The sequence below is a fragment of the Rhinolophus hipposideros genome (genome assembly GCF_964194185.1).
Source record: "Rhinolophus hipposideros genome assembly, chromosome: 13".
NCBI classification, from domain to species: domain Eukaryota; kingdom Metazoa; phylum Chordata; class Mammalia; order Chiroptera; family Rhinolophidae; genus Rhinolophus; species Rhinolophus hipposideros.
In genome coordinates, this window is record NC_138059.1 from 49,124,114 (window position 1) to 49,150,956 (window position 26,843).

The window sequence follows — 26,843 nt, forward strand, 5'->3', positions numbered from 1 at the left end:
ACTCACATTTATTTCAATATTTAATATTAGAAATGTTTTGGGTCTTTATTTAGAAGATTGGTGATGTTTTTGTGACCAAAAATAGAAGTTAAAAACTTAACTCTTGTTTATATCAATTAGCCTATGATAAAATTGGTTTTGTTATGTCATTTAAATTCAGTTTCCAAGAATCTATTAACTATATTTACATGTACACTGAATTATTCCTTGTACTTTACACATTATCTTATAAATATCCTTTCTATCTACTGATTTTATAAAAATAATTTAAAGAAAACCACTCTTCAGAGGTGGCAAGTCAAAAGGAAATGAGATCTCCAAATATAGCAATTGGTCACTGTAATTGAGCATACATCCATAGCTGTATCAAATTTTTGAAAATTAAAAAAGAAAAACAAAAGCCAGGCCACTGGAAAATGATGCTTAATTATATCCATTTATTTAAAATAATTTTCCAACTTTTCCCATGATTTAACAGGTTTTGCTTCACTTTTACCCTCTCAGACAGCTAGAAACCAACATTTTTTGCATTTTATTTTAACCACTATATATGTCATTTTAGTATTTCCCTTTATTAATACTAGAACTAAATGCATCAATAAGTACTAAAGATTTAAATTATTTTTTTAATAGTTACGGTGTCACTGATAAATTTCTTGGGATTTACCAGATGTTGGATGCTATTTCAAGCCGTCTCCAACCAGCTGTCTGACTTAGAAAGATCATGCTACTTCCCAAGGCCTTTCTCTTGCAAAATAACATTGGATTAGATTACTTCTATGGTTGTATCCGATTGTAAAATCCCATGAATATATTCCTCATCATTTTCAATTAATTTTACTTCATCTTTACTTACTACTTCTCCACTTATAAAGCAAAATTACTTATACTCAAGTAAACATGAATGCATTAAAAAAATAAACATGGGGTGGCCAGTTAACTCAGTTGGTTAGATCGTGGTGCTAATAACACCATGGTTGCTGGTTTGAACCCCAGCTGGGCCACTGTGAGCTGCACCCTTGTTAAAAACAAACAAAACAAAACAAAACAAAACAAAACAAAACAAAACTACTTAATAAAATATAAACACAAACCCAACAATTTTAATCATTCTAATATATTCCCATTAATAGATTAAATGGCTTTCACTTGAATTTTCATTTTTCATATCTACTTCTTTATTTAAAGTCAATAATAAAATTACAATTGTAAAATGAATGCATTTAAAAACAAAGATACATTTCAATGACAAAAAATATGTAATGATCGTGAAAACCTGCTGTACACTTTGCCAAGGTCAACAGAATGAAAGATGATATGAAAAAGTCAATCTTCAAATTTATCCTTAACAAAAACTCTCTCCTTAATAGTAAAATCATCATTTAGGAATATATGTTTACATATCTGGACCCTAGCTCCAAAAGTGTGTGTGTGTGTGTGTGTGTGTGTGTGTGTGCGCGCGCGCGCGCGCGCGCCTAGGGGAGAGAGCTAGATAAAAATACCTGGGCACCAGGAACTCAAGATTAAACTTCTAAAACTAACATTTAATTCAAAAGAAAACGAACATTTCTAACAGATGACAATTGTATGGAACTATTTTATTTTACTTGATAGAAATGAGATGGAACATCTCTTAACAATAACAACTTAGTAGTCATCTGAGAAAAAAATGTTGGAGATACCCCCAACTCCTAGCCTCAGTCCCTGGTATGAAACAAATACCATCCATGAAATTGTTTTTCACATGACTAAAATATCCTCATTTACTTGGGTTAGTTCATGCTTAGAATATTTCTAACACTTGTTTTTTAGATGTATGGAATTACCAGGGCTGAGATTTTTGCAACCATTTATATATTACTAATAATTGAATCTTTGCAAAGAAATAATAATCCTTTCACTATACACTGATTGGGTTTCTTTAAGCATATTTGATCAACTATTTTAATAGTGATGCTGATAATAAGTGATACTCTTTTTTTCCTTTTAAAAAATATAGAATCCTTGTAACACTAATTACTAAATATGTTACAATGCATACCTCTTAACAAGGAATGACTGTTTTCAGGCCCAAGTAGGATAAAAAGAAATTAATAATGGTATTTACTACCCTGTGGTATCACTGACAAGCTACAACTAACATTCAAATGATGGATAGTTTAAGTATGTGACATTAAGCAAAAAATGAAAATCATTGTAATTTCACCAAAAAAGAAAAACATGGGAAACGAGCACAGCATAGGTCCCAAAGATTATACTATGATTCTGAACTAGATTTTCAAAGCAAAAGGTATCTACATATTATTTCTGTGAATATTTCTCCTAATACAAAGATGAATTTCAAAGCAAATGTAGGCTAGCTCAGCCCGACTTTGTCAAAGATAAATACTCAGATGAACTAGAAGTTCCATTTGCTAAAGTGCACCTGCTAACTACATCTGCTCTGGCCATGCTACTAAGCATGATTCAAGAAGTGGCTGTCACTCATGCTTCTTCTCTGTGCTATCAACAATGGATTTTTTAAAAACCAAATCCTTTATACATTGGATTATAGAAAAAACAGACCTAAGTATACTATCTTCTAAAACTCCAGAGAGTAACATAACCTCATATTATTTTTAAATACCGAAAATGTAAAGGGTCCATACAAATTACGAGTTGTATTAAGTGTATACTTTTTACTTTCATATTCATTTGATGTGCTCTTAAAATCTCTATGAGAGAAGCAGATATTTTCTCCATGTCTTTTGGCAACAGATTCAAAATCAAAAGTAGCAGTACTGTTGAATTCCATGAAACCTGTTTTTAAAGCTAAATTATTCAACATCTGTATTGTTATTGCACTCATATATGCCCGGAATACATCTATAGCAACTCAGCAATAGTGATTGCAAAAAAGTAAGGTAAGTGGGTTTACAAAGCATTTGATTTCCTTATGACAATAAGAAAGTTTTTATAAAGGAAATGCAATCAACTGCAATTCAAATAAGATTATATATGCTTAACAATTATTTAACTTTATATAAAATTAAATCTAACCCTCACCACTACAAATCTGTAAGGAATCAGAAAAGGATTTACAGTACACAAAGTCTGACTATTTGTTGAATTCCACTCTTGAAGTCACTGAGTTAAAACAGCAATTTTTCCAAGATTTAAAGAAAAATATATTTTATAAAAGGGATTTTTTTTGTTTTAAATCACTGAATACTTCATTTTTATTACTAAGACAGAAACAAATTATACTTTTTTTCCACTATAATTCACTCTGGTGAAAGAAACATTTCTCTCTTCTAACAAATGCTACATTTTCAAGACTAAAGGAATTATCAGTAGGCTTTCTTTCTTCTTGATTTAAGTTATTTTTCTCTAAAATATGTCAAGTAAGCTTTTAAAGATTCAGGGAGGGGGAGCTTCATGATTTTTTCTCTCAGTAAATTCTGAGGTGGCTCTTCTGGCTTCATTGCTTCACTGTGATTTTTCTCTTCCTCTTCTTTGTTATCTTCTTCCATTTTTTCATCCTCCTCACTGTCTAGAGGCTGAGGAATAAGCTGATTACCCACAAATACGTAAGTGTTAATTCTCTGTTTAACTCTCTTTCTTTTCCTTTTGGGTGGAGCCCTTTGAGGAATTCCCTTGGCCTGCATCTCATCATTTATGAAATTTCTAAGTGTGCGTCGAATGTAAATACGAGCCAAGTCCTGTAGATTCCTGACAGCACAGGGAGCTAAAACACACACACAAAAACACCGTAAGTAAAACATTATATATTGCTCATTTCTTCATGGAACAAAACATGTATTTCTTAGTGAATGTTAGAAAACATAAAAAGTATAAAAACTTAAATTTCAACTAACAAAGATTTCAGGGTGTTTACCAAATGCCTTAAGTACTGTTTTAAGTACAGACAAGAGTGAACAGTGCAGAGGTTTATATATATAGAGATCTGTGCGTCCCCATGTATATTCACATTCTTTAAAAGAAAAGATAAGAACTTACAAACAGTACATGAGAATTAAAGATGGGACAAGAATAGTGGAGATTTTTACCCTACTTTTTTTTATTAATACTTTTTGATATTGAAAAAGACTATTAAAAAAACTCAAATAAAGGCAACATTTGAACAATTGCCTAAGTCTAAGCTCTAAAGCTATTATACTCACAAGCTTGTGTACACACACACACACAGTTTCTATCTTTCTGTAAATCAACAAGGAGAACTGGTTTATATGCTAAGCATCACCAGAAATCATGCTGTAAAGAAACACTTAATAGTCCAAAGAAACAACACAGATTTCTTTGTTATTGAGGTTTACTTCTATCAAATGCACCAGAGTTGGAACCCATCCTTTCTGCTTCATTCCCATCTCCCACGAATGTATAAATGCATAAGCCCTAGAACCACAAATTCTTCTAGCCTGTTCCAATATTTTATACATAGAGAAATAAATTCTCTAGTTGTCACCTCAAATTCATTTCCTAGTTTCCATCCCTGTGGAAATAAAACTATTATCAAGGATCCTTCTGAACAAAACACAACCCTCGTCAGTTAAACACTACTGAAAAATCATTTATGGTTTATTTCTTTACTTTGGTACTCTTTTTATTTCTTTACTTTCCTCTGTACCTCTCTTCCAACTTGCATGTGTAACATCTGAAATTCTGCCTTGTTCAGTTATTTGTATGTGGTCTGTCTTTGACATCAGACTGTGAGTTCTAGGAGGGGAGGGGTTGTGGCATCTCCTCTTAGTACTCCCCACAGGGCCCTGCAGGAGAGCACCCTAAGAGGGAGTACAAACAAAGAAAGGCCCAAGTTCCAGTGCAAAGAGAGAGGATGGAAAAGAAATCTACAAGAGTTTTGGAAATTATAAAGAAGCTCACAAATAGAAGCTATAATTAGTCTTTTCAGATAGTCTTTGCTCTTAAACCTCTCTCACATTATTGGTATTTTAACGCCTTAATTATGTTCTTCCTCTGACACCACTGCCTGCTATTTCAGGGACACTTAAGATGATGAACTTTTCAATCCTAAACTGTCAGAATACCCGAACTTAATAAGAACCATCTAGACTCAGAGTGGAAAAGGTTTCAGACTTGACTTTAGTAGCTTCTAACACTCAGAAGTACTAAAATAGCATTCATATGAGCTTCATTTCAAAGTTCTTCTGAATGATACAAAAACTTTTAGGTAATTCTCAGCCCTACCTATTCAAAAATCCCCAATGTTTTTTATTCTTTGACCATACCTTATTTCTTATGCTTCCAGCTATGAAATAAGGATTTAATCAACCAGACAATACTAATCTCAACTACTATAAAATCTTATTTTGAACTGAAGCTTTCACTCCGTAATTACATTTAGTATTATCTGTAACATACACATAAGCTCTATTTGTTTCCCAAAAGGTAGCCTCTACATAAATTTTATAAAAACCTAAGAATCAGCACTTTCGTTTTCATTTGTTAAAGATTGGAAAAGGTATTTTATTTAGGTCAAACACCCAAAACCAACTACTTTTAGCCATTTTTAGCTTACAAAAACAGCAACTTCAATATAGCTCAATGTGGCACAGAACCAAAATTTATGAAGTCTCTTTTGTCATTTGTTATACTGTGATTTATAAGAAATATGCATTTTGCTTCCTATCGTGACAAAGCTCCTAAAATACTTGAATTTTCCTAAATGGTAAGATTATAAGATCAAAAGGAGCATCTTTTGTTGTAAGACGTTCCTTTCAACCACACCTGAGTTTATGTTAATAAGGTGACTTTTGGTAAACCCCTAAGGATGCTGGGCTGTTTGCCAGGAGGAATGGTACAGTGTCAGATGATTGCTTGACTTATCATGGTGGTCACTTCTTTGGGTATATAAATGTTGAATAATAATGGTGTACACCTGAAACTAATATTGTATGTTAGCTATATTTTAATAAAAATTTGTAAATCTTCGTAAATAATCCGACCAAAAGGCTTCAGAGAGCTTCTGGACTGATGAGAAAACACGTGCAGTTGCTGAGAGGATGGGCATCGGCATCAATTCCATCTGGCTATTCCTGAGTTGGATCCTTTTATAACAAACTGGTAGTCCAGTAAGTAAACTGTTTTCCTGGGTTTTGTCAGCTAATCTAACAAATTATGGAACTCTAGGAGGGGGTCATGGGAACCTGTAATTTACAGCGAGGCTGTCAGAAACACAGGTGACAACCAGGTCTTGCAATTGGTATCTGAAGCTGGAGGGGGAAGCCTTGTGAGACAGAGCCCTTAACCTGTCGGGTCTGTGCTAACACAGGTTAGTGTCAAAACTGAGTTAGATCATAGGGTACCTCGTTGGTGTCCATGAACAACTGGAAATTTGCTCAATGTGGAAAAATCCATACACACCTGCAGTACAGAAATACTGGTGGTTTTGCCTTTAGTTGGTGTAGCATTTTTCCCTTTAACCCTTCCTGCCCTGAACTTTAAGCCGTATACTCTCAGTTTTAGAATGTACCATACCAAAACAGAAAGGAATATGACTAAATTGAATAAAAATTAGTGATAAATCTGAGGAACTGTTATATTTTAGTAGCTCACATGAGCAATTTCATAGCTACAAAATACATTTGGCAAAGCATTTACATGTATATATTTTAGGGGTTTTTTTGTGTGTACTAACATTCTTTCATATTTTAACCCCCTATAATTAATGAAATAATGTTCTATGAACAGAAAGCTATTTAAACAAAAAAGGAAACTTGTTCTTATTCTCCGTATCTTACTAAATTTTGACAAATAATTAAAATTTTCTTCATTCTGTGAACATTACTATATGAAGTATTTTTATTTTTTAGAAACTCATACATGATTCCTGACCCATTTTTAAGTTGCTGTTGGTAGCTGATGACTTTTTTTTCTTTCTATTGTAGCCTTTAAATTATATACAAAAAAGAGAGCCAACAGTATAATGAACCCAAGATACCTACCTACCTGACAGTCAGCCTCAATAATTATCCCTTATGGCTCTTCTTACTTCGTAAGCACTCCCATTTCCTCTTCCTATCCCCACCCCAGATTATTTTGATGAAAAATTTAGATACATCATTTTACCCATAGACATTTCAGATGTATGAAGAACTTTTTTTCTTTTTAAATTTAGGTTCTTCTCCCATTTTGTCCTTTTCCACCAAATTTATTTCTACTTTACACTCACATTTACATCAACCCAACCAATGACAGCCTTATTAATAACTACCTAGATCTAATTGTGTTGACATCCTTAAAAATGAGGAAGATCAAAAATTGCTCATTTAAAGCATATCATTATCCATGCCATTCATAAAATATGTTACTATAAAACCACATTTATAACCAAGACTTTTCTAAAGGACACTAAATTAGGAAAAGGGTCAGATAAAAAGAAGTATGCTGAGGGTTATAACAATATTACAAAGTGAAACAAATAGCTGTTGCACAGAAATGTACAGGTAACTCTACAAGTAAGTACGATTACATATGCTGCACATTATCCTTATGGTTAGGTGACTGTCAAAACCAAAATGTGTCAGAGAATTTTTTCATTATTTCTCTTTATTACTCTCCAACCAGTTATGATAGGTTAAACAAAACTGTCCTAAACAAACTGTAATTGTAATGTTTGGAAAATAGGAGGGAAAAAATAGTTTCACTTTGTTACTACTGTTGCTTTTAGCAAGGACTTTAAGCATTCAATAACTACAGTATAGTCAACTATATACTATAGAGGATATATTACACATATGCATTTGCACATATTACATGTGTATATATGGGGATGTGTGTAGAGTCAACAAGTAGATTTCATTAAAATAATTGTGTAATGTATGTGAAAACGTGACTATTTCTTGATTCTGGTACCAGAAAGAAATCCCTTTCAGTCCCAGAGCACAACCAAAATGTATCTCTTTTTGAATAGATTGGAAGGAAGTTTAGCATTCCAGTAGAATAATTTCACATTTCTAATAGAGCCTTTGTGATAATCCTTTGTTTATTTTTAATCATTCTTATTTTATTTTTAATTTTCCTCATATAATAGTTTAATGTGGATTTGTATAGGTTGACTCAAATCCTTTTTTTAAATCTACAGGTAACTCTACAAGTAAGTACGATTACATTAATACATTAATCATACATTAATCATAAATAAGCATACATTAATCATAAATATACTTAATATACACAAATATACTTATATTTGAAAAAAGTGAATAAAATTTTCTGAATTATAAAGGTTTAAAAATTTTTAGATCTGAGGGTCTAATTTCTTTCTAAATGAGATCAAAATAAGAGTACTGTGTCAGCATTTATGAATCTCATAAGTCCATAAAGTAAGGTCAATGGATCTTCTTGATGGCAGAGCTCCAGTTGGAGAAGATTGCTAGTAAGCCCTCTTGAGGGGTTCTGGGGAAGAGACCTCCATGCCACTGACACTCCCGGAGAGTGACACTTAACCACAGAGCAACATGGGTAGCTTTGCATCACCATGCTCATTTCTCCCCAAGGCAGGAGGAGTGGCTTGTATAGTTTGTGAGTGTGTAAGAAGTAGCTGGCTCCATCCAGCTACCTCTGGATATATGGCTCCATCCTTTCCCTTCTCCTTTTCATTAGGGTATGTCTACTTACAAGTATACACATTGAGCTCTGCTCATCCAGGTATTTACAGAGTAAGCTCATATAGTGGGGGATTTGGCCAGTGCTGCCTACTTGGTGGTAAGCTTGTCTAATGAAGGGTGCAGAGTTAAGCCACATTTTCCTATCTACTTTAGTTGGTAATAAAGCTGACATTTCAATTCCTAGTTATCTGACCCCAAGTCGATCTCTCCATTAGTAAGAACTTGAGCAGAGATAAATGGGTGTAATTCACTGACCCTCCCCAAATCCTAACATTACTCTTTACTAAGCAATTATTACATGCCAAGCACTTTATAAATACTACTTCATATAAGTCTTTAAACTATCCCAAAGGGCCACAAAAATCACATAGCTTAAAAGAGGGTAAAATGAAGAAATTTAATTGAATCTCTCTATAAAGCCAGGTTCCTATGAAATAAATTCATTTAAAAAGCAAGTTAAAGCAACAAGTCTACTATCGTAAAGTTCATTTTTGAAGACCTTTACTTAATGCTTTCTTCTTCCTTCTCAAGGTCTTAGTAGCCTTCAGTAAGTTGACCACTCCCTCCTTTTTGAAATACTTTTCTTTCTTGGTTTTCAACACACTGTGCTCACTGTGTCTTCCCATCTCTCTGGCCCACCCTTTGCTAACACATCATTCATTGTCTGTTTTATCTCTGAATTTGGTGGACCACAGGTCCAATCCAACACCTATTCTCTATATCTGCACTGTCACCTATTTAAAATGCCATCTTTATGTTGAGTATTCTCAATTTATACTTCCCTCATGCAATAGGTATACACCCACCAGACTGACAATTATAAGCCAATAGAAAAATCTAACATGGCCAAAATAAAATATCTGATCTTCCTATAGTACCTATTTCCAAATTATTCCACCCCTAGTCTTCCAAACATCAATAAATGGTACCAGCTGTTCAAGGCAAACTTTAGATGCCTCTTTTTCCTCCACCAACATCTTCTATATAGTCCACTATTCTTCTACCTTCAGACAACTAACTCTATCCATATCAATACTGACTCTCTCCTTGAGTATAAGAAGAGTCTTGTATAATCTACCCTCTACAGCGTAGTCAATGAGCTTTAACTAACCTAAAACTTATTTCTGGAATGACCAAGCTCTTTTCAGCCTAAATAAAGGCTTTTTTGTTTGCTGTCCCTCTGTATGCAAAGTGATGTCACCAAATTAATAAATTATAATTAATAAACTCACAACTATAATTAATAAATTCATACATTTGCCCCTTTTCATGTTTCCATGATGGCAGCTAACAATGTCTGGTGCAAGGTAGGGGCTCTATACAAAAAAGTTGAGTAAATCCACTGAATATAATACTGCATATCTATTTACTTCTTCATAATTAAATAGTCCATTAAATACCAAGCACGGGAGTTGAAGTCACAGTTCAATAGGAAAGAACCAACAGTTACTTACGGAGTCCCACAGAATCTGGTTTGCCATTATCATTCTTACTTGGCTGCACAAGTGGAGCAAATGAAACAGCAAGAATATTTTTACTTTCCCAAGTGTTTTGTCCAGTTCGCATAATTTGTGTCAACTATTTAGAGAGAAAAAAGTAGAGTAGCTTAATTCTGGAAACGTGATTGCTTTACAGTCTCAATTTTGTTTAACAAAATAATTGCCAATGATTGCTATATAATCACTTGTATTTGAATGTAACCAGATTACTTTCATTTAAATATTTACTATAAAATACAGAAGAAATCACAAATATTTGCTGTTCAAGATAGATATTTCAATGCAAATGGAATATTCAAATATGGCCAAGTGACTCTGCATAGTATGTTTGGGGTCTGATAGCTTCTAGGGGTATTATTCCAATCCATACCTACCACTGGCTCCCAAAAAATGTTTCACATAGGTTCAGTTGTTTGGTTAAAACATTATATTAATAAAATCATGTTTTAATTACTGCACCAATGAGTCACCTTTATGATCTTCCATGATGGTAATAAAATACAGATTCTAATCTCAACTTGATATGTCACAAATAAATGTAATTAGTCACGAACGGATTAGAAGTTTTACCTACTCAGCAAACACCCATCACCAGTCCTTGGAAAAAAAAAATATTAGCTCAGTACATGGCTTGATCAAATTAGTATCTTCAATTTATATTATAAAAATCATTATTATATTTTACATTATCATAATGGTATATAATATTTAATAAAACATCAATGGGAAGCAATATTTTAAATGTCCAAACATGTAGCTTTAAAGGAAAGCAGAAAAAGATTGTTCACCTGGGAGTCTCAACTCTGGAAGCATTCAAGTAACGACATTTTTCTAAGAATGTTTTTTAATGAATGTTTTTATATTACATCTTTTTAATAACTGACAATTTGCTCTAGAGCACAGTGCATGATAATGGTGAAATCACTGAGATACAAATAATATGTTGTGATGTTAAGGGATCCCCGAGATATACGAGTATAAACTCCAAAACATCATGCTAGGTCACAGTTGTCTTAGACAATCTATCTTCTACCACACAAACCACAAGGTGTTTTAAACATCTCAGATTTGGGTTAATATGATTGAAAGCACTCTTTCAAATGCATTTTTATAAACTTTTAAAGTAATTTTCTCTTGAAAGATCCACCCATTTTCTGAATAAATTAGTATTTCATATATTTATTATACTTAATAATTCCAAACTACTGACAGGCAAATGACTGCAAAATATTTTCAAACGAGTCTATGTCATACCAAATGAAGATTTAAAAATGTACTCAATTCTTTAATGGAGTTAAACAATCCAAACCAAACTCCAAATAGGATTTCTATTTTTATATGTTCGAAGAATTAAAGAATGTTAGAAATGCAGCCCTTAATAGAGAGCATCACATTCAAATGGACACCTACCTACAGGTGAGAAGAGGAGGGAGCAGTGTGGCAAATGCAGTAGTCCCCCTTTATACACAAGGGATAGGCCCAAGACCCGCAATGGATGCTTGAAACTGTGGATAGTATCGAACCCTATATATACTATTTTTTTCCTATACATACATACCTATGATAAAATTTAACTCATAAATTAGTCACAGTAAGAGATGAACAACAATAGCTTATAATAAAACAGAACAATTACAACACACTGTAATAAAAGTTACGTGAATGTGGTCTCTCTCTCTCTCAAAATACCATATTGTACTGTACTTACCCTTCTTCTTGTGATGATGTAAGGTGATAGATATAATGCCTTACTAAGTCGAGAACTTTCACCTTTTCACTTACGGAAGCACTTTACAGCTTCTCTTTGGCATATCCGTATTGCCAGCATCACTACTCTTGCATTCTGGGGTCATTGTTAAGTAAAGTAAGTTGAACACAAGCACCGCATTACTGTGACAGTCGATCTGACAACTGAGTAGATTACTAAGTGACTAAAGGGCAGGTAGTGTATACAATGTGGAGATGATGGACAATGGGATGATTTATATCCCATGCAGGATGGAACAGGACGGCTTAAGACTTCATCACACTCCTCAGAACATTGCCCAACTTAAAACTTAAGAATCATTTTTGGAAATTTCCATTTAACATTTTCAGACCATGGTTGACCACAAGTAACAAACCACAGAGAATAAAACCAAGGATGGGGGGAACAACTGTAGCACACAGGTAGTAGCTAAGCTCAAATGAAAGACTAAGTTTCTTCTAATTCTAGTAAAGGGGTCTTTTCTATACCTGCTTTGGTTAAATAATTAAGAGCCCATTTCAATTTTTTTCTGTGTAGTTAGATCTATGAAGAGCATTTCTTCTTTAAAAATTACAATATACCTTTACTGATGTTACACTTCCCATCTTAATCTAATGTGTTTGTTTCCTATGCTGTTAAACAAAAGGGCAGTGGAAGTTACCTGATCTTCTATAGGCATGACTAGAATGCCTCCCACTTTTAGTAATATTTTCATGTAGTTTTCATGGTCTTTCTGGACTCCAGCTCCACAATAAATTCGGTCATACTGATGACTGTCAGATGCTATCTGGAGGCAATTACCAACCACAAATGCAGGTTCACAGAACTCAAATCTGCATGGAAAAACAAATATATTTTAATTCACTTAAACAAAAAAACTAAATCTAAAAATTTTAACATAATCCAGTTCTTTGAAACAGTGAAGTTACCAAAATTAATTCTAAGGATAAAACACAAAATTTGATTTAAATATCACATTTATGAAGTTTTATACCGATCAAATATATTATTTTATTATCAATGCTATAGCATATATTTTCAAAACATAATCTATTTTTTGCCACACCAAAACCTCATTTAAGGCTTAAAAAATGAATAAAATGAAAAGCCCATCACACCAATCTTGTGGCGCCCCACAAATTATATATGGATGAGAATCACAAAGATTAAAAAAAAGAAAGAGAAAGAGAGAGAGAGAGAGAGAGAGAGAGAGAGAAAGAAGGAAAAGCCTTCCACTGCTCTTTCAAAAAAAAAAAAAAAAAAGAAAAGCTGAGGGACCAGTGGAAATGGAAAGAGCTCATGTGGTATTCATCTCTGCTTGACATTTTTGCTGCAGTTAACAATGGCAAAGCTTTCTCAGAAAGACACCAGTGTGACCATATACCCTTGCAATCACAACGATTAGGGAAATTCTCCTAATAAATTTTAGCAGAGCTACAGGATTGGGACAGAGAGCAGAATAAACAGAGATTTTTCTTACTGCTGCTTTGGTCCCTGTACAACAAAAGAAAAGATACGGTTTCAAAGCAAAGACACTTTACCCTGATCACTTGTTCCTGGTTACAGTGTTGGTTCATGGTATATAGAGTTGTGCTTTTACAAACTTTCCTATTTAGACTTCTACTTTATTCCTTAAATTCTGACAAATCTGAAGTCTCTAACGTATAACATATAATTAAAACTTCAATGCACTAATAAAACATGTAATCATTTTTAAATTCCAAATTACTGGAATATCCTTTCACTTTTAAGTTGATTCAAGTTAACATGACCACACAGCAAAATCAGGCTATCATTTGAGGAAATAATTTTCATTAAAAGTTTCAGCATGCAGTGAAAAACAACACTGACTAACAGTCATTTTTGTTTTTAAAACATATCGTGTCCTTCAGTAATTAACAGACTTATTACACAATAAGCTTCCATTAAATAAGTTTAAATTCATTAAAACACAGACACATTATGATACTTGATATTCAAAAAAGTTTACCAAAATTATGCCCTGTCTTCAATTTCCTGTCTTGTTGGTGGTTATGGGGAGTGGATTGGGAAGGGTCGAGGTGGTTGAGCTGGGGGTGAGTAAACACTGTGTTTATCCTATAATCTCTTCTTCATACCCCCACACTAAGGTAGTCTAAGCCATTATTTCTTTTATGTAACTGTCTCCTCACTGCTCACACTCTTTAGGTCTCCCTTGCATCATTTTACTCCCTACAGGGCAGGACAGGTTCAAGCTCCTTAGAATGATGACATGTGGGCTCTTTATGATTCTACTATTAAATTGTCCTTTCACACTCATTTCCTGGCTCTGCCCCTGCCCACACATACTACATTATAGCCAGACTGAATTATTTCCTTCTAATTGCTCAAAGAAACTATTACAAAGTGTTTTTGAAGCCCTGTATCTGTGTATGTGTTCTTCCTTTGACTGAAATACCCCTCCCCCTCTTCTTCCCTTGAAGATACAGTTCAAATATTAGCTTTGCAATGAAATCTTACCCAACTCTTTAATAGTATTTCATTCTTTCCACTTGCATAGTACAAACACAAGTGTAAATTTACCTACATTAGACACCATGTTTAATTTCTCTTTTCTACTCAAGACTAAGGTAAAATCTATGATTATCTAAAATATGGCCAAAACATAATTTCTTGGATTTTAAGTGATTAGATACTGTGGATCAGATGGTTCAATCACTTTATCAAAGTAACAGTAAGCATTCTTTAAAAAGAAAGTTAGACTACTATTTTTCAATGAAAATATCTAAAAACTCATTCTTACAAAAATTCATTTTAAATAATTTACTTTTATAATAATTTAAGTCAGTTATAATTTTCAGGAGGAATGTGAACAGGGAATTTAAATACAAATTTCAATTATTAAACCTCTTTTACCATCGAGTCTGTTAAATCAACTCGGAAATATTCTTATAGTTTTAAAAGCTTCCTACTATTTAAAAACACATGACTGCTTACAGAACTATTACCTAGGAAAACACCATTACAAGTGAACTTACAATTAAAACTTCTCATATTAGTGGTATTTTATACATCCTCATCCCAGCAAAATGAATTAGAAAGAATTTAGTACCCGACTCTAAAATTTAAATGTGTGATTCTGGTCAAATTACCTTATACTAGTAATTAGCAAAATTCATTAAATCAAATACTATTTATTGAGCACCAGTTGTGTGTAAAGACTGGAAATACAATGGGAAACACCCATGCTTCTAACCACACGTGGATATTGAGCCTTTAAAGTGTGGCTAGTCCATATTAAGATGTACTGTAAGAATAAAAATCACCTGCAATTTCAGGGATTCAGTAAAAAAGTAAAATATCTCTATATTTATGTGTATATGTGTGTATATATGTGATATACATATATATTTTTCAACAGACACCATAAATTCAAACAACTACCCGTCTACTTATCACTTGTAAATAGGTGCTTCAAAGACTTTCTCCTTAACACAAACATCCCTTTGAAACATTCTCCTGGTTTTCCTGGTATGTCTGAACATTTCTGCTGAATTTTAATTGTACGTATCTCCATTACCTATTCCAGTCCTCAAAAAAGCATTTACTAAATAAGTGAACCATGTAAGAAACATAAATGCTTTGTCAACTTTTCCACCTACCAACTTTGAATATGAACCCAAAGTTGACAAATATGCTAATCACAAAAATCTCAGGATTAGAAGAGAAACTTGTCCAGAAATAGTTACAGAATAAAATATGTACCTATGGGCACTCTCTGTATCAACCTGATGGTTCTTGTTTTGCTAAACTGGTTACTAAAAATAACTATAGCTTCATGTTACAGAATATATGCTCCCTCCCTTAAAAAAAAACCAAAAAAAAACTCAAATAGTAAAACAAAACAAACCCTTGGCTTAAATGAATAAATCAACTGTCCTATATGTGAAAGGAATTTTTGGGGAGCCTTTCTGAAAATCTTAATTAAGTTACCCTTATTCTAGGAAACAACTTAATATTTTCTCTTGTAACAAGGATCAGAACAAGTATGCTTAATTCCACTTAGGGAGTACTACAAAAGATCGTTACAGAGAAAAATTAGATGTCTAAGTTTATAAATAATTTCTGTATTGCAAATGGAATATATACTTCTAAAATATGCATATGAGGTCTTTATACTTTCATTTAAAATACTTATATTAATTTCTTTTACCAGAATACTCAGATTTGAAAGTTCAATTGAACTTGAGACAATATTCCAAAAGGACTGAATATTTCTAGATACAAAATAGTAAAACTTAAAGAACATAAATAAAACTGGGGAAAAAAGTGCAATATTTTTAAATGTTGGCATTAAAATATCTACAACACAGTAGAGAATCCACAGGCCAAACACATTCAAGTTATAATACTATCAATAATACTAGTCATTAAACGGTGTCTACCAGAGAGTCCTATCCAGAGATTATTTATTATACTTACAACTATGACTTGACCTTTTCCACCAATGACACATGAATCCTTCACATTAGTAAAGAAAACAAAATAACTCTTAAATTGCATATACTTACATTATTGTTTTCATGTATAAGTGGGCTATGGATCATCTTTCCTATTACAGGACTAATAGATGAGCTTTATATTTCTGACTAGGTACATAGTTGAGGATACTACTTAGATGTTTTGTATTCTGATACTAAAATTATGGTTTATTTTTATAGTAACATTTCATGTAAATAAATCATACCAATTGAACTAATAGTTTTTCAAAAAGTCTGATTAAAATTTTTCAGGCAAAATGTATATGGATATGCTCATATCCTGTTTATACCACATATATTAAGAATAAATGACTGATTTGAGATGCAGAACTCCTACTAATTCTTCCAAAGTAGAGAAGAAAATAAACACTATCTTCTAAAAGCTGCATCTTACCTAAGTTTCAACGAACCTCCATAGGCAAAGGACATATTTTAAAACACAAGTACAATTTCTGTATAATCTGGAAGACTGCAGCAATAAACTAACCAGTTTTCAGTTCATTACAAAATAGTGCTACACTACTTATAGATTTACACATAAAATCTAAGTTAAAAATAGTGAAAGAGAAAATCCAAATTCCACCTTTTCACATCAACCACACACTAAATGAAACCTAAAGAGAAAAGAAAAAAAAGAAAAAAAAAATTGGCAAGAGGTCTACCAAAATACTTCCTATGTGGTTATAATTGTACGCAAAGTATGATTCACGCGTTCTTTCTCTTATACTTAATTTAGGGGAGTTCATTTAAATTTTAAGTCTGTTGTTAAAAATGAAGAGTCATTTGAATTCTTTGAAGAAAATTTCCAAAACAAAATTTCCAAGAGATGACTCACCCTTCTAAATTACACGTCCCAACAATATGTTGCCTGTATAAAAAAATACTTCTGAAATGTATATAATAATTACAAATTCACTCACTTGTGACTTATAATCATACATTGATTTAAATCTTAAAATCTAATGACTGATTTTTAGATTCTCTTATGCAGAGAGGGAAAGATATTTGACATATTCTTACTAAAATGTACACTGAAAATTACTTGTGGGATACAGAACACACATATATTTTGGTTTACAACATGAACACTTGCCCAAAATAACACCAGGATTCTAATCACTTACCTTAGTAGTGGTTTTCTTTATAGGTGCATGTTGGAATATCTTCATCTTGAGATGGACAGATGATTTCGTTCACAGCAGGAACCTTGCCAACTTGCCCATATAATTCTTTTGATAAGCTGCTAGGAGATCAGGGTGACCTAGCCTTGCCCTGCAGCTTCCCTCTTAGACGGATAGTCTAGGTCTAGGAGCTGACTGAGAGTAGAAAAAACAACATTCCCCTTCAATACACTGTTGAAGTGGGGGCTGACAATTTGTACACCTAGTTTATCATGTGCCACAGGATGCTGTCATTGAAATTTTAGACAATTATTCCAATGGAATAAAGGATTTCAAGGACATAGGAAAAAAAAAAATCCTACCTTGTTCTCATATCTCATCCAAAACCTGCCAAATGAATCACAGAAACTTCTTTTTCATAAAACACTTTGTCAAAATATACCATTTTGAGTTTTAAGAGCTCTGACTATTTCATTAAAACAATACAAAACTTCGGAACTTTCCATTGGGAAGAAAACCCAGGGAAATGTTAATCTTTTGATCTCCATATGCAGTCATACCATTCTAAAACTCTTACAATCAATAATTAAGCTAATGAATTTTTAAAAATTTAAAAACCAAAGACTTTACCTTTTCAAGTGTTTTCCTTTCAACTGCATCAAACTCATCTCAGAATAATTCAAGCATTATTTAAAGCAAATTGTTAAAACAGAATGATTTTTTTTTTCTTTGAATGATACGTTAGGAAATCTGTAGGATCAAAAACAATCTCTAAACTTTTTTACAGGAAATGTGACAGTACCTCATATAAATGTGAGCTCTCACATATTTCAACAATAATTTCTTCTACTAATGTGTTTGAAGCCATCAAACTTTTTACTCATGCCATTTCTAACTAACTGATGTTAAAATATATAACTGACATCCTGGAGTACTATTTTTAAGTATTCTTCTGTCCCACAGTTTGAATGTTTGTCGTGATTAAAAACTATTTACAACTTGTAATAATTGTTATAAAACTCCAACTGAACATTATTAGCATATAAAAACTTCAAATAGCTGAGAAATATTTTGAAATAATGTTGAATACATATTTATAGATAAAATCTACTTCAAGTATGCTATAATTTATCTTAAAGATGAAGCAGGACTACTCTAGTGATGAAGTTGACAGAATATAGAAGCAAATCAAATCATGTGAAAAATGAAAACATAATTAAAAACAAAATTAGAACACTACATATTGCCATAAATCAATTAAATCTTCTACAAGACTATGCTATCTCTGAATTTAATTTTAAACTTAACACCTCAACAAAATCAGAGGAATGCATTGCCTCTGCCACTCATCTCTGCGCCCAATTCACACTGTGTCATTAATGAACAGAGTAGGTGTGTTCTATAACAAAAATACTATAGTGCATTTAACCATGTTAACAGCACTACTTAATTCTAATTTGAAAGAAATAAATGATGAAAATAAAAGTGCTGCTTCAACTTTGCATCCGGGGCTAAATTGCTGGGCTATAATTCATTGGTAGCAGCTTACTGATGGGAACAAATATTAGAATTCTGTGTTTACATCATCATAGCTAAATCAGAAGTAAATAAATAGACAGCCTAACTAATTATATTTTCTCATCTGGGAAACATGGACACCAATATTGCCTCCAGGACTGTGGTAAAGCACTTAGAACAGTACAAGGTACTTAATGATTAGATAATACGTATTAGATGCTGTTATTTTCATCATCTCATTACTGTTTTTAGTACTCATATCATGACTCATTTATATGACAAACTATATAGAAAGAACTCCATTCAAACAGAATGAAAATCTTCAATAAATCAGACTATTCATTTGGCTACTGATACTAGAATACTTCCAAAATGAGCTATAGTATGCTTCGGAGGGGAGGGGAGCTGGGATCTGTTGTCTCAGAAGGAAACGGCACACCCCAAAGCATGCGGTCTAGGAAGCTAGGTCAACTACATGCACATGTATACATATTATATAAATACATAACTATAGCTATAAATAAATGCTATACCAATTACTAACTCATTTGCTAAGTATTTATAGTTTGAAGGTTTACAATTCAGGCAACTTTAACTGACTTACTCTTCCAAGTAGTTACAGATGGAGAGATTATTTTGCTTACTGTATAAGCATAAATCCTGATTCATACAATTTGACCTTTCCCAACCTTCGTCTTCCCTCGTGAAAGCCAGACCTAAGGGCCTTTAAAACCTAGGACCAAAGACTTGTCTACAGCAGAGAGGGCTAAAATAAAGATGTTCTGGAAAGTATGTGTGAAGAGTAGAACAGGGGTCAGCAAACTGGGAAAAACAAGCCAAATCTGCCTGCCCTTGTTTTTATAAGTAAAGTGTCTACACAGATACTCCGGACTGCCAGAAAGATGAACAAGTGGGTCCTAGAGCAAATTAAGTCTGAAATATTGCTGGAGGCTAAAATGACAAAACAAGTTGTCCTACTTCAGGCACATCATGAGAAGGCAGGGTTTTTTGGAAAAGACAATAATATTGGGAATAATAGAAGGCAACAGGAAAAGAAGACAACCAAATATGAGATGGACTGACTCCATAAAAGAAGCCATAGAAGAGAGTCTATAAGAGCTGAGCAGACTGTTGAAGACAGGACATTTTGGATGTCACTCATTCATAGGGTTGCCAGGAGTCAGAGCCTACTCACAGCACATAACACACACAGAATCCCTATGCCCATTTCTTTACATAATGTTTATCGCTGCTTTTGCTCTCTAACAGCAGAGCTGAGCAGTTGCAACAAAGACCATTTAGCCCAGGAAACCTAAACGATTTACTATAAAGGACTGCCTTTCCTGGAAACATTTTCCAATGTTTTAGAGAACCCTTGAATTCAAACGCCAGTTTTATAAAGGGATTTCAGTGACTAGGAGTATCTAAATCATACAAGAGGCTCCCCCTTCCCTCCCATCTCCAAGTACAGTAAATTCAGAGTAGCTTCTCCAAATTATTTCACCTGCTGATACAAGACTGAGGCATAGGATGTTTGAAAGTACATGCATTATAATAAGGATACTTGTTTCTAAAGGAAGGGATACTACTTTCAAGACACAGGAACCAAGCTTGCTTTATAGAGCACACACAAAAACACACATTTGTATCTTTCAAAAGGTCATCCGACATTATATATTCTAATGTTGATGAGTAACATCAATTTTTTCTCACCTACTACATTTGGAAATGCAGTATGTTCGCCAACAGACATATGCAAGAAAACTTTAAAGATGCAGTTTAAAATTTAAGTGACATGACAATACTTTCAAAAATGGAACTGATAAAAAAGATCTAAACCAAAAGGATAAATAACATTGGAAGAGTATTAAGTTTTAGCTATATATTCTCTGTTACATATAATCAAGGATAATCTGGTACTAAGGAACATAAATAGCAATTAATTTTCCAGAGTTATTTTAGATTTTAATTAAAATATGTATTTTGATGACCTGTACACAATATAATGAAACTGCTTGGAAATGAGATTTTTAAAATCACTTTGCATGGCAATTTTTTAAATTTAAAAACTGAAAATAAGTAGGGGCGGACAGGTGGCTCAGTTGGTTAGAGCGCGAGCTCTAGGCAACGGGGCTGCCGGTTTCATTCCCACATGGGCCAGCGAGCTGCACCCTCTGCAACTAGAATGAAGTCAATGAGCTTCCACTCAGCTCCCAGATAGCCAGATGGCTCAGTTGGTGGGAGTGTGGGCTCTCAACCACAAGGCTGTCTGTTCGACTCCCAGTTGCAACTAACAACTGCCACTGGACCTGAGGCTGAGCTGTGCCCTCCACAACTAAGATTGAAAGGTCAACAACTTGACTTGGAAAAGTCCTGGAAGTACACTCTGTTCCCCAATAAAGTCCTGTTCCCCTTCCCCAATAAAATCTTTAAAAAAAAACAAAAACTGAAAATAAGTAGAAAATTATCCACAAACATCAACAAAAATTAAAGGAATTCATCAACCTTTAATAAGATAGGAAGAAAAAACCATTGTATCTTTATAATTTCTGTCACTAAAATCACATGACATAAAAAGACAAAAAAGAAGCCCACTGAATAACTCATCAACTTTGATCACTTAACTTGCAATCACTCACTACTTTATGCAAAATGAAACATTTATCCAGTACCTACTCTTTGTATGCAAGCTACTTTTATAATCTGAAATACATAACAAATATTTCAGACTACTTGAAAACCAAAATAGTTAAAATTCCCAGAACTGTTTTTTTTCAGACTAGTTTAATATAAGAATCTGTTTTAAAAATTAGTAACACTTCAGAAACAACTATATTACAAAATATGACTGATTATTTTAACTAAAAAATAAGACCATTACGAATTAAAAAGAAACACTTAGATCAGTCACATCACCATATTTTACAATTCATCGTTTTACGAATAACAAATCTAAATAAGGCAACAACAACAAACTCAAGAAATATGAGACAAGGAAATTTGATCATTTTATAAATACATGAAAACAATTTTAGAAAACTTTATTTATATACTGGAATATATAAAACTTTATTCCTCAACCTTATCTGTTATGGATTTAATATTTAAATTGTATCAACATAGAAAAATGCTTTAAATAGTGACATATTTTACTGTTTCCCAGGACCATGTCCACTTGCCAGCAATACACTTGAGCTCCATAGATACTTGTATAGAGGGGCTTCAATGACTCCAGATTCTTCCTTGAGTTTGTTCTGCTTGATTAATGACCCAAAATGGAATTATCTGTGCCATCATGTATTAATATACGAAATATATTACTAACATACATATAAAAGACCTTACAATAGACCTTAAACATTTACTTTTACTAATATTACTTTGACATTTTCTAAATTTAAATGTATTCAAAACGTCCTTATATGTATATAGTTTCAACATCAAAATACTTAAAACAATAGAAATTCAAATTTAATAAAATTCTATAGTTCTAATTAACAGTATAAAAATATGTCCACATATAAAGCCCTTAACATGTTACTAATCATAAGACAGACAGAAACATAAAAGGATGCTAAAATTGAATCCCAATTTCTTGTAAAATTACCTGGGCTAAAAACTTTTATTTCTGTCAATATATTAATCTTGGAAACAGAATATGAACCAACACGGTAAGCACTTGAAAAATGATTTAAAATGTGAATTAAATGTTATTTATAAAGACAAGCATAAATAAGATAAATGATGGTGTTCAGCAAATTGACACATAAAATTCAAGTGGCTTGCTCAAATCCATTGAATTAATTATAGAACAAAATAAAAACCGAGCATTTCCAAACTTCCCCAAGCTTGCCTGACTGAGGTCTTTACAATCCCAGTTATAATCACACCTAGGTGGACACAAAACCTCCCTTTCAACACTGAGTATTTTACTACAACATGTTTTCTGTTCTTCAACTGCTCAAGTGCCACTTGCCAGAGGATAGACACAAACTGGCAATGGCAAAGGGGAAGGAAAGAAAAGGGCAAGGGGAAGAGGGAGGAGGGGTGAAGAAAGGGAGGAGAAAGGAAAACACACTTCTGCAGCATTCACAGGGCCTTTTTGGCACTGTCCTCAAGCCTAAACTCTCTAGAAAAAAGCCCTCAGCTCTGATCCAGACTCCTCCTAGTTCCTCACCTTCATGGTCATGCCCAGGGAACTAGAGACGAGTGAGAAAGGCACACTCCCAACAACCCAAGTTGGAACTCTGAATAGTTGCACTAAAACTTAGTTATATAAAAATGTGTAAGTTACATAAGCTTGTGATTCCTATCCTTTTTAAGGCTTTCTTCGAAAATATGACTAGTTGATAGATATAAATGCCCTCCAAATTTTACATAATTTCAGGGTTCATCGACTTTAGCATAAGAAGCCTTTCCTCCATTGTATTATCATTGATAAATTTTAGAAATATTACCCACCAAATATTACCTCCCTTCCCTGCCAGCTCAAGGACCAAAGACTGTACAATATTTTGTCGAAGGGAAAGCAGGAGCTCAAAACAGTGGTTTTATAAACAAATTTCTCAAACACAACCCTATCACAAGATATATCAATGTATTTCTATCATAATTTCCTCTAGATATATTACTAAGTAACTGAATGTTTTTATGAAAGTCCTTTATATGCTAACAGGTATCACCCTTATGTAACAAATAAAGAGGGCAGAACTATTAATTATCCCCAAGGTATAAAACCAGTTCCAGGAAAGTATTCTAATCAAGCATCTTTGCATCTTCATAAAAGGTAGTTGCATGATATTTAACGTATGGAATATTACCCTAATTATAGAGATATTAGCATAAAATTTTTAAAAAGTTATTGCATTTATTTATAATTAACTATAGACTTACATAGAATAAGAAGTATAGCATAGAATAATTATTCAAATTTTTTCTCTCATTTTACACAATGATTTTTGCTGCGTTCAATTATTTCAGGATGAATAAACTAACAGTATTGAGGAACAGACATGTCATACATATCTTACATACCAAGTGCTTTAAAACCAAAACTATACTTACTTATCAAAGCTATCACTATTTTTGATGAAGCTCTCCAGTTTTTCCTTGGCATATTCCACCACATCTGAATGAAGCTCAATTCCATGATTTATTCCAAAAGGACCTGCAATCGTAGCAGCAGCATTTTTATAAAAAATATTAATAATATGTCATTACAGAGCTCTTTTAGTTTCTGCTCATTTATCACAGGAGCATTTAAAGAGGGTTTGAAATATGTGAATATCTTCTAGCCACAGATTTAAAAAGCTGAATGGAAATCTCATTATTTATACTGCTTTAATTAAAAAAAAAAAAAAAAAAGCTTATCTGTCAGGACAATACTGCCAAAGATAATCATACTATATAAGGTTTAAATGCTTTACCATTACATTTTTATTTATCCTTGGTTAAAATATTGGTAATTCTAAAATCCTGAAACCATGGGCTGACACAGATATTATGCAAATCCTCACAACACCCCATGACTACCTAGTAAATGCTAACTTCCTCAAAGACCAAGACCCTGTGCCTTTTGGCGCTCCCATTGTTTAGCAGAGTGTGGCCATCAGTCATTTTTGCAGAGCTGATTTTACTCTCCTGTTCCAGCATACTTCACACTTTTCACTTAGTATTTCTTTTTGCACATAGCCAAGGATGGGTGACTTTCTAAGAATGAGAAACAGGTAAGAGCCTCAGCTGATTTTGGTATGGTTCCTTTCCCCACCCTGGCACCAGTTCTCTAAGAATATGACTAACTGGATTTACTTCCCTAAGGTGCATGCGGCCTGCCTCATGTCCCACATGAAAGTAACACATAATCACATTTAGTTATGCTAAGTTCCTTTCGAATTTCTGAAATTGAGTCAATTGAAATTATGTAAAATTTGGTTTTCTACTCCACATTAGTTGTATTTTTGTTTTACTTTGAGATTAGTCTCCCAGAGAAAAGGGTGCATGTTACTTATTTTCTGTATCTTATACGGACTTATTTTCTGTGTCTTGTATCTATCTTAGGAACTGCTTAATAGGATACACCCCCTACTGAATATCATTAAAAATACAATATATATTGGAATTTTCAAAAACAAAAAAAATCAGTTGATTATCATGTTTGAATGTTCAGGGGGCACATAAAAAAAATGGTTTGTGATCTAGGAACTACCTAACCTATAAAAATTAAACCAAAATCTTCAAGCCAAAATCAAATCAAAGATAATGCTTTAAACTAGTATAGTTCTATCACATTGTATTTGATTATAAAAAAAACTGATTCTATGTTAAAAAATGTATTCAGATAAAAAGATTAAATAAAAAGGCCCTTGATCCACAAAAATCATAGCAGATAGAATTAATTTTCTTTGCAATGTTCTTATAGTTTTTAAAATAAATTATTCTGATTGATGCAATCTGAAATGTTTTGCTTGTCATTTTTTGTTTCCTTACTGTCGAACTGTTTGTTGGTCTTGTCTGAAAACTGGAACATTCATCCAATACCATTTAAAACCTTTTGTAATTCCTTATTATTACCACAGATTAAGTAAAACTAAAATTTTATTTTTCAAAAAATAAATGAAAGTGGCAAAGAAATTAAATCTAGGTAAGCAGTCACTTTTTAATTTAATATTGAATCCAAGTATTTTCAAAACTTGAACTTCCACAAGGAACAAAGAATGGTAGGAAACACTGAATACTTTTCCTTATTTAAAAGCTCAAATTAAACTACAATTACTTAACATAGTAAGGAAAATATTGTTCTATGAAATTAATCTAGTTTTCTTTTTACTCTTTTAAGGTGACCCATTGAATGAAAAACATGAGAGACTTATATTTTCATTGTCCATTAAGAATCCAGTTATACTAATCAATCATTTTTTATAAAAAAACAAAACTGGGGCTACACAGGTAAAAATAACAAAGGTCAATATTCCTGGAATTTGAAGTTCCCAGTAAGACGGAATACATAAGCACTATAATAAAGGCAACAAGTAAAGAGTCTGGAAATCAAGGCTTCTGTTCAGTATTTCAAACTGCCTGATTAACAGAGGGAGCTTCAACTTCAGAGTTCTAGGTCAAAAGAGACTACACAGGCAGTTCATCACTTAAAGACGTCAATGGTCTCTCTTTCCTGTTTTGTATTCTTATTGCCTAAAAGTGGAAACTTTTAGAAATAAGTTTTAAAGTTCATTAAGAAAATATCTTAAGAACGTTTTTCATTTAACTTCTTTTTTACATCACCTTGACACAAGATAATTTCATTAACATAAGAAGAATTTGACAACACCATAAATATACACATTGTAACTACTTAATTTTAAAATAACATGGAGACATATCTATAATTATCACTAATAAACTGATAATTAACATAAATAATTTAAAAGAATGTATGAATAAAAGGCAGAACTTAAAGCAATGTCACCAATATGTCATTTATTAGAATGCAGTATACAACTAGAACACATCAAATGTATGAAAAAAATGGTGCAATGCTGTTCATTACAACTCATATCTGACATCCGTCTTCAATAGAACAGAAAAATCAAACACAGAAACCTAAAAAAATACACATAGCCGCTTCTGAGAATGGGACTAAGAGGTCTAGGGTAGGAAGGAGACATTTTCATTATTATACCCCATGTCTATAGTGCGTCTTAACTGTATGCATGTATAACTTTTTCAATGAAAAAATAATGAGCTAGTCAAAGAGATGAAAAAAATAGAGTAAGGGATTTTAAAATAAACAATATAAAATAATTCTAATAGAAAGG

At 32.8% G+C, this 26,843-nt stretch overlaps 1 protein-coding gene across 5 annotated transcripts in view; it reads right to left on the reverse strand.

Moving 5' to 3' along the window:
• Positions 1 to 412: 412 nt before the first annotated feature.
• PCMTD1 (protein-L-isoaspartate (D-aspartate) O-methyltransferase domain containing 1) overlaps positions 413 to 26,843 on the reverse strand; it is a 67,926-nt gene continuing 41,495 nt past the window's right edge. For 4 of the 5 annotated variants that reach the window (XM_081071252.1, XM_081071255.1, XM_081071253.1 and 1 more), the window contains 4 exons: positions 24,097 to 24,199; positions 12,535 to 12,706; positions 10,082 to 10,205; positions 413 to 3,727 (listed from right to left, as the gene is read on the reverse strand). In XM_081071252.1, coding sequence (XP_080927378.1) covers positions 3,360 to 3,727; positions 10,082 to 10,205; positions 12,535 to 12,706; positions 24,097 to 24,199 — 767 coding nt within the window. In that variant the 3' untranslated portion in view covers positions 413 to 3,359. Of the gene's footprint in view, positions 3,728 to 10,081; positions 10,206 to 12,534; positions 12,707 to 17,517; positions 18,157 to 24,096; positions 24,200 to 26,843 lie in introns of those variants that run through there. The other variant, XM_081071256.1, reaches the window with a different exon arrangement.